Source organism: Vulpes vulpes, chromosome X (genome assembly GCF_048418805.1).
Source record: "Vulpes vulpes isolate BD-2025 chromosome X, VulVul3, whole genome shotgun sequence".
NCBI classification, from domain to species: Eukaryota; Metazoa; Chordata; class Mammalia; order Carnivora; family Canidae; genus Vulpes; species Vulpes vulpes.
Window position 1 is genome coordinate 11,997,111 of NC_132796.1, and position 12,022 is coordinate 12,009,132.

General features: G+C 44.0%; 1 protein-coding gene across 12 annotated transcripts in view; it reads left to right on the plus strand.

Moving 5' to 3' along the window:
- CA5B (carbonic anhydrase 5B) overlaps positions 1-12,022 on the plus strand; it is a 131,751-nt gene that overhangs the window by 75,894 nt on the left and 43,835 nt on the right. For all 12 annotated transcript variants that reach the window (XM_072743723.1, XM_072743725.1, XM_025997538.2 and 9 more), the window contains one exon: positions 7,487-7,682. In XM_072743723.1, coding sequence (XP_072599824.1) covers positions 7,487-7,682 — 196 coding nt within the window. The remainder of the gene's footprint in view (positions 1-7,486; positions 7,683-12,022) is intronic.

Consider the following 12,022-nt stretch of genomic DNA (forward strand, 5'->3'; position numbering starts at 1 on the left):
GAGACAGGCAGAGGGAGAAGCAGTCTCCATGCAGGGAGCCCAACGTGGGACTCGATCCCAGGTCTCCAGGATCACATCCTGGGCTGTAGGCAGCGCTAAACCACTGAGCCACCTGGGCTGCCCCACATGCCCAAATCTGAGCTACTGATGTCCCACCCAAAACCTTTACTGCACACTGTGGTCCTCCTCTTGGTTCATGGCAACCCCATCCTACCAGTTGATTAGGTCGAGAATCTTCTAGCCATCCTTGACTCCTTTCTTTCTCATCTCACTGGCAGTCTCTCCAAGATATAGCCAACACCCAGGCACTTCTCACCACCTCCACTATGACATCTTTTCTTTTTTTAAAGATTTTATTTATTTATTCATGAGAGACATATAGAGAGAGGCAGAGACATAGGCAGAAGAAGAAGATAGGCTCCTTGGGGGAGCCCAATGTGGGACCTGATCCCAGGACCCCATGATCATGACCTGAGCTGAAGGTAGAAGCTCAACCACTCAGCCACCCAGGCGTCCCAGATATCCTTTGTTCCAAGACCCTGGATTTTCCTGAATGATCTCCCTGCTTCCTTCTTGCTTCCCATCCCAGTTGATTTCCAGTAGGGCAGCCTGAATGATCTTTTAAAAAAATAAATCAGATGGTGCCCCTTTTGTGCTCCCAAAACTGCACTGTGTCCCCATTTCACCGAGAGCAGTGGTTTCCAATTAGAGGTGATTCACCTTTCCCAAGGCACATCTGCAGTGTTTGGAGACATTTTTGGTTGTCACAATTGGAGGGAGGGTGCCACTCACTGGCATCTAATGGGTAGAGGCCAGGGATGCTGCTCAACACCCTACAATGTATAGAGAAACTTCAAAACAGAGTTACCTGGTCAAATGTCAATAATGTCAAGATTGAGAAATCCTGAGTTAGAGAAAAAAACCCTTTACAGTGGCCTAGAAATCTATACGATCTGGCATGCATTACCTCTCCACTTTATCTCCTACTACCCTCCTCCTAGTACACTATTCCTGCCATGCTGGCCGCCTTACTATCCCTTTGTATGTGCCAGACACGTCCCCACTTCAGTCTTTGCACAGGCAATTCCCTCTTCCTGGAGTATCCTTCCTGCTGATAGCCCTATTACTAATTCCTTCATTTTCTTCAATCTTTTGCCCAATTTTCAATAAGGCCTCCTTTGAGCAGTTTATTATATTATATATTTTTTAAATATTTTATTTATTCATGAGAGACACAGAGAGAGAGGCAGAGACAGAGGCAGAGGGAGAAGCAGGCTCCATGCAGGGAGCCCAATGTGGGACTCCATCCCGGGACTCCAGGATCATGCTCTGGGCCGAAGGCAGGCGCTAAACCTCTGAGCCACCCAGGGATCCGGAGCAGTTTATTTTAAATGCAACACTCCTTTCCCAGTGGCACTCCAAATTTACCTTACCCTACTCTACTTAATTCAATTGTCTGTGCAACTGACTTAATATATTACGTTGCTGTTTATTGTTGGCCTCCCCCTACTAGAATGTAAGTTCCACAAGGGTAGGAACTTTGTTTTATTCCCCCAATGATCCTAGGACAGTGCCTGGCATTTTTTTTAAGATTTTATTTATTTATTCATAGAGACACACAGAGAGAGAGAGAGAGAGAGGCAGAGACACAGGCAGAGGGAGAAGCAGGCTCCATGTGGGGAGCCCGACTCAGGACTCGATCCCGGGTCTCCAGGATCACACCCCGGGCTAAAGGCGGCGCCAAACCGCTGAGCCACCCAGGCTGCCCCAGTGTCTGGCATTTAATAGATGTTTGATTGATGTCCTGGTGAATGAAATGATAAAAGAGTGATGGATTGAACGAGGGATGGTTGAAGGAATCTTGTCACTGACTTCCCAGCTCCATTCTGCGTACTCCGTTCCATCCTGTGTTTGACATGGAGTTGTCAGAAACTGTCCTGTATATATGGAATAATACCTGAGGGTGTTCCAGTCTCTAGGAAATTGCTATTCTTCAAGTTCATCTCAAATCCCCATCCAGTTCTACCTTCAACTGTGTGTCATCTGGGCATCTGTGTGGCTAGTGCCTTAGCACATATTCCTGACAGACTTTGGATAGTGGGAAGCTCAGATACACTTGGCTTTGTTACAAAACAGGATTTTTTCTTTTTGTCTAAACACACAAAAAGTTATCTTCAGTGTCTGTGTCCACTGCAGCGAGGTCAGCAGCATTCTTAGGAGACAGACAGAGGTTCAGATTTCCATACCACTACATGCAACCCACCACTGAGTGGATTTTGTAAAGGAGGATGAAGGAGAGGGCGAGGTGATAGCAGGCACTCTGGAGCTTTTGTGTACCTCTAGCCCTAGAGAGGCAGGAGACAGTTTCTCTGGGCCAGGTGTCATCAGCCACCAGCCCCAGCATTGTGCACAGACAGCATGACTGCAGAGTGCAAGGCATTCCCCCAAGGCATGACCACAGCTCTGGCTCTGTGGAGCTTGACCAAGGATCACTCACCCAGACTTCTCTGGCACCATGCTTACGTGCCTCAGATGCCCATACAGGCCCTTACACAGGGCCACGCACGTGGCCACTTGTCTGTACAACTCCCTTGGCAGTTAAGCATGCCTTCTGCTGTGTTTTATTACAATGTTTCTTTTGAAGGACAAAAGAGCAAGTCCCTTCTTTTGAGTATCCCTGTACTTATTATTGTCTTCCTGGGAGTTACTATGTCTCTTTTTCTATCTAGATTGTAAACATAAAGGAGTCTTTTCCACATGTTGGCCAACTTCCCTCTAACACTGGGATTACTGAATAAAACCAAGGTCCTGTCCATTTCAATGCTAATTACCCTCTTAAGACTTCTAAATACCCCTGCCTCTGGAAATGTCCTCATAATCCCTGACATTACTCATACACACACCCCCTCTCTACCTCTCCCTCCTGTTAAAATTGTCTCCTGTAACACATGGTTCAGATGCTCCCCACCCTCCTGAAACTTAGAGCCTCTGCCCTCTATGTTCTTACTGAATTAAGTCAGAGCTGTCATCGCATCTGGCCTTTAAGAAGTATTTGTTTAATTATGCTAAGTGCAATAAGCCAGACTCGGAGGGAAAATATTGTATGAGTCCACTTAAACTATCTAGAATAGGCAAATACATAGACTCAGAAGTAGAACAGAGGTTGCTGGGGCCTGGAGAGTGGGGAGGAATGGGGAGTTTTTGTTGACCAGGTATAGAGTTTATGTTGAGGATGATGAAAAAGTTTGAGGTATAGATACTGGTGAGGGTCACACAACATCATGAATGTATTTCATGCCACCGAATTGTATGCTTGAAAAAGGTTAAAATGATGAATATTATGCATATTTTACTACACGATAAAAAAATAACTAAAAAACCAAGAAAGGTTACTTGTTTAGTAACTTTGTTTTAATAGATTGCAAGCTTGTGGGGTAGAGGAGAAAACATGACTTTTTCCATCTTCACCCAGCCAAGCTTGTGGGGTAGAGGAGAAAACATGACTTTTTCCATCTTCACCCAGCCCAGTGCTTTGCATGAGATAATCGCTCATTTTTGCTTCAATTCAGGAACACAAGTCAACGGAAAGAAGCACAGAATTCAGGCACGGTTTCCCCATGCCTCTTAGCAATTTTTAAAATTTCAATTTATTGTCAAATTGATTTTATCAGAGAGAAAACTGTGTAGTTGGAATTGTTTGATGGTATTGTCTCAGAAAGAAAACGAAAAACATGAAATTAAAAATCATCCCAAACTGCCTTCTATTTTCTTACTATTTCCTTTTATAGCAAGGGGAGCATTCTAGCAAACTCAATTTGAATAATAATAACTTTCCTTTACACAACACTTACCAGTTCTTTCTGGGAGCTTTCTTAACCCTTACACCATTTGCAGTCACCTCTTGTACTGTGTTACTAAACACATGTTTCTCCTGCTCCTCTGTTTCTGGATTCTTTGTTGCATAAGATGAAAGGTGTACATTACACCTTCCTCTTAGATATTTCAGTTCATGTAATCCTTTTACTCTGCTGATCTGAAATGATAAGTTACACAATAATTTATAAGTCTTATAAGTTAGTCTTACAAGACTAGAAAGAAGCATACAGTTCTTGATACCAGCTCTCATCCAAGATTAGGGTGGAGATATCAAGAGAAAAGTGAAATGATTACATGAAGGGGTAGGTGGACACTGACGAAGTGTTGGGTTACAGGGCTTTTGTGATATTTTTAATTTTGGAAAATTGATAGTTTTCATATTCTGTCCATAAACTATCACCAGAAGCTAATTCCTACAGATGATTTTTATGGAGAAGAAACTATAAATTAATTTGGAGATACTTTCCTATGGAAAATAATTGTGGACAGGTTTCTAAGATGTCTGCCATTTGCTTCAAAGTTATACAGAGAGGGGAGGTAGGAGGGAGGGTATAAATAAAACATGCTTGGCCACCAACAGATAATTGTTGAAATAAAGTGTTGGGTACATAGGTGGTTTTATTACAGTATTTCCACTGTTCAAATTTGAGGTTTGCCAAAGTAAAAAATTAAGGGAAAAAAGGAAATAGATTCTGAAATGAGGTAGTCAATGGTCCATCATTCCTTAAGCCTGCTCAGTTAATTCGGTTAATGAAGGTATTTGAAAATGAGGGACTTTTAGTTGGCTCAAGGCACTATCAAGATAATATCTTGAAAGTTTATTAACAATCTGTGTTTGAAATCCTGAGTCAGACTTTTGCATGTCTTAAATAAGGGACATACTGACATGCCCCCCCCCCCACCAAATATATATACATATAAGTATGCTTGTAAAAATAACCAAAAGTGATTTTAACCTGGTTTGAGAATTTCTGACATCTACTGGCAGTACAGACATACCTTAGGTGTCTCTGGTTTAATGACTCCAGGTGAGGAGCCTCCACGAGATTTGGAACTTTTGACTGGTCCCTGTTAATGTGGTGCCCATGCGTCTTTGCTCCCTGTGTTCGGTGTGTTCATTGGCAAAGTGATGCATGCAACAGAGTGCATGGCACCGGGCCAAGAGGCTGGCTACTTGCCACACTTTGCGGTACTTGTCCCGACACATGGTTTGTTGCTGGTTATAAAGGGTTCTGCCGGGAGCCCTCCTTTGTTCCTTTCAGGGCCCTAATAGGAAGCAACTCTGCTTACTGCTTTCAGTGGACACAGCTCAGGTGTGATTTTTTTGTTCTCTCCTTTCCCTTGGGTGAAGCCTTCTCTCTAGCTCAGATCTAGCAGAGTCAAGGGCAGCAGTACAGGGGAGAAGAGCTAGTTCACGCCAATTACAAGCAGTGAAGTACGTGAAGGAGGGAAGGGTGAAATAAGAACATTTGCCTCTTTGCTCAGCATTGCTAGGGTTCATAATTTTTCTTTTTGTGACTTTGGGCCCCCGCTTGCTCGCCACCATGGCCAGACAGTTGAGAGGCCTCTGGTAGGCCACAGGCAAAACCTGAGGAGTCCTGGATGGTTTTCCTTGCCATATGATGTGCATTTCAGGAGGCTCCAAGGGGGAGAAATGAATTGTCCAGTTCGTGCCTTGTTGTGCTTTGCATCCCAGCCCCCAGCATGGTTCCTGGAACAAAGGAAATAGCAATCAGTGCAGAAGTGCAAGCATTTACAGCAGAATTCCCATCCCTGTGAGACCAACTTAGGTTCATCTTCGGGTGTGTTCCCCCTGCAGGTCGGGGAGAACTTTGGGGGTCCTTCACCTCTGAGAGGTAGGGATGCGAGGCCCTCGTCTGAAACAGCAAGCATTTAAAAGTGTTTCAGAAGTATAAGTAACCCCACAACTGGGTGATGGTGGCCTCTAGGGAGAGCCCTTCCTACTGTCCAAGAACATGCTGGCCAGCACTTCACAGTTTGCAGTCCTTGAAATCGGGATGCACATCTCCATCACCGAGGAAGTGTGCCCAGGTCACTGAGCGGCCATCATGTGCCAGGCCCTGTGTCCCCAAGAGATGCGGCTGTGGCAGAGACAGACATGGCCCTTACTGCCACGGGGCTGGGGTGCTGGGGAGGTGGCATCACAATGTACGTTCCTGAGGAGGTGTTCAACTGCAAGAAGCACCGTGAGGGAGGTGAAGAGGGCGCTGGGCTGAGCCTGTGGTCAGGGGAGGTTCTAGGAAGTGATGCTGGAGCGGAACACCTGAGGAGAGGGGAGGAACGAACCAGGCGCAGATGGAGGACAAGTGGTCCAGGGAAAGAGGAGCATCTGCACAAGCCCTTAGGCTGGAGGGAGCTTCGGGAGAGGGAAGAAGCAGAGTCCATGTGGCTGCTGTGCAGGCAAGAGCAAGGGGTGGACATGAGGCTGAGGTCAGCAGCATCAGGGCACAGGGCCACACAGTCAAACCTCACTCACAGTTGCTCAAGCAGTGTACGTAACAGCTGCCAGAATGTATCTCAAATAATCACCCCAAACGCTTTGAAATCTATACTGCTGTGAATGTATAATCAGGAAAAAACGTTTTGTTTCTGACCTTGTTTGCTCACTTACTATAGGGATGGGAGTTTTCAGGAAAAGTGGAAGAAGCATTAGGGGGTGAGTGTGGCAGGAAAGAAACAGTGAAAGTTAATATTGTAATTTCTGAAGACCATGGAAATCATGGTCTCCTGAGACTCTCACTTGGGACCTGTGAGGGGTAGAGGGGGTCATCAATGCAGTCGCACATGAATATTCACATTGAATCTCCTTACAGATTAGTTCAGGATTAACCTCCATTTCCCCCATGATCAAGGGATATAGTGTCATACATACAACTGACAGAGTCACAGCATTTAAGCTTAGATTTCAAAACTGCTCATGACTATTTTTTTTTATGTAGTCATACAGAGAGAGAGAGAGAGAGAGAGAGAGGCAGAGACACAGGCAGAGGGAGAAGCAGGCTCCATGCACCAGGAGCCTGACGTGGATTCGATCCCGGGTCTCCAGGATCGCGCCCTGAGCCAAAGGCAGGCGCCAAACCGCTGCGCCACCCAGGGATCCCTCATGACTATTTTTGAGAGGATGGATCCTTGTGTTTTTTAAAAGCAATCCGATACAGATTGATTATTATTATTTTTTTTACCCAGGAGCTTTAATCTTCAGTTACTTCTTACATGTAAACACCATGCTGGATATCTAATTTGGATTTCAAGGAGTAAATGTTCTTTTAATTTTAAGAAATTACTATAAGCAGTCTTTACATTCTTGTGGATAAAAAGATGATGTCTCTCGACCTCTAATATTTGCTAACCTTAAAGGAAAGGCAGGGCTCCTGAATCAGTCATCCAGATCCTGCCAGTGAGGTGACGAATAAATTTGAGGAAGAGAAGTGGATAAACTATTGACTCATTCCCCCCTCAGCCCCACCCTCCCGCCTCCCTCCCCTGCCGTGTGTACTCTTAGTCTGAATGTTGTTCTGTTTAGAGGCTTCCACTTGATGGCCAATCTCAGTTGTTTACAGCTTTCCCTCTTCTGTCCTCCTGCCTCTAGGTTATTACCTTCCTACAAGCTATTTGGGGCCCCGAGCAAGATTTCAGGCTAATCATGGTGGTGATGAGTAGCCTGAGGGCCATTCTTCAAGCCTCTCCATGCAGGTCACTTTGGAGAAGATTCCAGATCCCCACGTTCATGCCAGCAAGGCCCTGCAGCCTCTACACCTGCACATACAAAACCCGGAACCGAGCCTGTGAGTACACTGCTCCTTTAAAGAGAGTGAGAGGTTGGGGGTGCATGACAGTCATGTGTCCTGTGTTTATCCATATAGTGTCAGTGGTATTCCAGAGTGGGATTGTGTGCCTTCAGAACCATGAGAATAATTACTTGCTTCTCTTTTTGTCTTCTAAAATAAACGTGGAAAATTCTTTTTCCCCCAAGTTTTTTGGCTTATAATTGACACATAACCTCGTGTGAGTCGAAGGTGTGCAATGTGTTGATTTGATACACATATATTGCAAAATGTCATAAAAAGTTTTGGAAAGTCGTTTTCTTGACAAGGTTTAACATGTGAAAATGATGTCATGCAGAAATAGGGTAAGAGGTGTTCCAGTTTCAAATAGCTTGGAACCTGTTCTGTATTGTTCTTGTTAGCAACAGTCTTCTTACAAACATTGATCCACAGACTGCGAATTATTTTTGAGAGTCTTTTTTTTTTTTAAAGATTTTATTTATTCGTTCATGAGAGACACGCAGAGAGAGAGAGAGGCAGGGACACAGGCAGAGGGAGAAGCAGGCTCCATGCAGGGAGCCCGATGTGGGACTTGATCCCGGGTCTCCAGGATCAGGCCCTCGGCTGAAGGCAGCGCTAAACCGCTGAGCCATTTGGGCTGCCCTATTTCTGAGAGTCTTAACGTTCTGAAAGTTGCATGTTAATGTTTCTAAGCAGGTCAGTAGCTTCACAATCTGAAATGTTCTTTCTCAACTCACAAATTGCAGAGTTCTTCTGGTTGATCAGCTTACCAAAATGGGCTCTGGCATAAACACAGCATATTGGGCAGCCCGGGTGGCTCAGCGGTTTAGCGCTGCCTTTGGCCTGGGGCGTGATCCTGGAGACCCGGGATTAAGTCCCGCCTCAGGCTCCCTTCATGGAGCCTGCTTCTCCCTCTGCCTGTGTCTCTTCCTCCCCCTCTCTCTCTGTATAAATAAATAAAATCTTAAAAAAAAAAAAAACACAGCATATTAATCGAGGCAGCAGATGGTCTTTCCTGAAACCTCTTGCATCTCATCCCCCTCCTGAAATACCGGTTCCCTGCTGTGTCCCCGTGGTGCAGGGATTGTCCATCGAGGCACTACTGACATGGGGGATAGGTCATTCTGTGTTGTTGTGGGTGCAGTGTGCACTGTAGGTTGATTAGCAGCATCCCTCCCCAGTACCTGCTAGATGACGGTTGCACCCCCCACCCAGTTGTAACAACCAAAAATGTCAGCAGACATTACCAAATGAGCTCTGGGGAGAACAAAACTGCCCCTGCTTAAGAATCAGTGGGACAATAGGAGAGAATAATGTGTTTGTGGAGAGATGAGTTTGAATATGTGGAGAGGTAAAATAGCTAATATATTGTTAAAGAGGAATTTTTCATATTTTCCATTATTTTAAAAGAATTGACACAGATTTTTCAAATGTTGGATTCCTTCTAGGTCTAGGTTTCTCCACTTTTTCTCTTTTGGTTTGTTCTCTTTTGACTTCATATGTACATAATCAAAAAATGTAAGGAAGAATGCTGTTAAATTACTTTTTTAAAGATTTTATTTATTTATTCATGAGAGACACACACAGAGGCATAGGGAGAGGGAGAAGCAGGCTCCATGCAGGGAGCCTGATGCGGGACTCGATCCTGGGACTCCAGGTTCATGCCGGGAGCCAAAGGCAAACACTCAACCGCTGAGCTACCCAGGCATCTCAAGAAATGCTGTTAAATTAGTAGTGCTAATCTAGCTAAATCCAAGGATTTGAAACTCCTCCATAAATACATTTTTATTATAAATTTACTTGGTTTTGTTCAACAATGACAGTGTTTTTATTCAAATGAACTGGTTGGAGTCATAATAAATTTCTGGTTGCTGGGTGTGGCTTCCTACCAACAGACCCACATCCTACCAGGACTGGCTTATTCTCAACACTGGCATTTTGTGGTCTGAGGCTCAAAATGGAAAAAATTAGTCATGTTTATGTAGTTACTAAAGTTTTACTTTTTTCAACAGAGAGTTGAAAGTTGAAGGTCTAAAATCCAAGATAGGTATGTCTTTAGGATAGTTTGCTTCTTTTGAGGCTGACTAAAACAAAAAGTGGTGGCTTGGGGAGATGTGGACTTTCCTTAATTAATTTTTCACATCAGATGTTCTGGTTTGTAAATTATAAGAAAAACAGGTAACAATTATGATTTGATTTTGCTTTTAGCATATAACACCAACCTTCCCTGTTTTCACTGGAGAGAATATTATAGTCTCTGCTGCCCTGAGCCACTGAGCATGTCCTGCTCCTAAATTCCAGACCTTCTGCTGATCAGTTGTAAAGACAATATGCATCATGTCTGGCAACTTAACACCCCACCAGAAGGCCCATTGCACACTTGTGACCAAGAACAACCCAAGATCATTGAGGGTTAGAAAAGATAACATGGAAAGTCCTTTGCTAGTACCTGCCACCCAGTGTGAGGACTGTGTTGGCAGGTTACTTCTAGTACTATTGATGATCATCATCACCGCCTTTTTTTTTAAGACTTTATTCATGAGAGACACAGAGAGAGAAGCAGAAACACAGGCAGAGGGAGAAGCAGGTTCCATGCAGGGAGCCCAACGTGGGACTCAATCCCTGGTCTCCAGGATCAGGCCCTGGGCCCTAGGTGGTGCTAAACCACTGAGCACCCCCCACTCCCCCCCCCCCCCCACTGCCCTCATCATCACCATCTTTATCATCATCATAGGCTCAGCGCCTCCCTCAGATGTTTGGCCATTTTTAAGATAGGGGTAAGCAGAATAAGAAAGGAGGAGGATGTGGCAAATTCAGAAAGCAGTGTCTCACTAGAGCCTGTCTGTGCTCTATGCTTCACCTTCACACTCTGCTCCCCACCTCTCAGGGAATCGTTGGCTGTCAACTCAGATTGCTGTTTGCTGTTATCTCAAGTAGCAGGCAGTGTTGACAATCCTAACTTGAGGATTTGGAACATGATAAAATAAAGAGAAAAGCCTGCACCTGTTACCCAAGATGAACATAAAATCAAATTCACTTAGTATATCTTCTACTGACATTTATTTTAATTGTCACATGAAAAATTTAGGGTTATAGTAGATTAGGAAACAAAGCTGAACAGTCAACAATAAGAAAATCTAATTTAAAAGCCTAATTAAAAAATGGATTAGAGACCTTATTAACACACACCTCACCAAATATATAGAGATGGCAAATAAGAGTATAAAAAGATGCCCCACTGTGTGATCTGTGACCAGGGAAATGCAAATTAAACCCAAGATGATAGGGGCACCTGGGTGGCTCAGTAGTTGCACATCTGCTTTTGGCTCAGGTCATGATCCCGGGATCCTGAGATTGAGTCCCACATCAGGATCCCCATAGGGAGCCTGCTTGTCCCTCTGCCCGTATCTCTAAAGAATAAATAAAATCTTTAAAAAAAAATCACCACACACCGATTACAATGGCAAAAATCCAGAATAGTGATAACACCAAGTGGTTATGAAGCTGTGGAGCAACAGGAATTCTTACTCATTGCTGGTGAAAATACAAAGATGGTACAGCCATTTTGGAAGATAACTTGGCAGTTTCTTTCTTTTTTTTTAATTTTTTAAAAAATTTATTTATGATAGTCACACACACACACACACACAGAGAGGCAGAGACATAGGCAGAGGGAGAAGCAGGCTCCATGCACCGGGAGCCCGACGTGGGATTCGATCCCGGGTCTCCAGGATCGCGCCCTGAGCCAAAGGCAGGCGCCAAACTGCTGCGCCACCCAGGGATCCCGGCAGTTTCTTTTAAATGAAATATGTCCTTGCCATACAAGCCAGCAATCATATTCCTTGTTATTTGTTCAGCATTGTTGAATACTTACATCTACACAAAAACCGCACATGGCTGCTTTTCGTAGCTTTATTCATAATTGCCAAAACTTGGAAGCAGCCAAGTTGGCCTTCAGTAGGATGAATGAATACCTTAACTGTGGCATAGCCAGACAATGGGATTTTGTTCCTCACTGAAAAGAAATGTAAGAATTTTAAATGCAAATTACTAAGTGAAAGAAGTCAATCTGAAAAAGTTATGTACTCTATGACCCCAAATGTATGACATTCTGGAAAAGGTAAAACTATGGAGACAATAAAAAGATCAATAGTTGCCATGTGTTAGAGTATAGGGAGGGATGAATAGGTGGAGCAGAGGATTTTAGGGTAGTGAAAATACTCTTTATATTATGATGGATACAGGTCAATATACATTTGTCCAAACCTGTGGAATATATAACACCAAGAGTGAACCACAATGTAAACTATGGACTTTGGGTGTTATCATGTGTCACTATA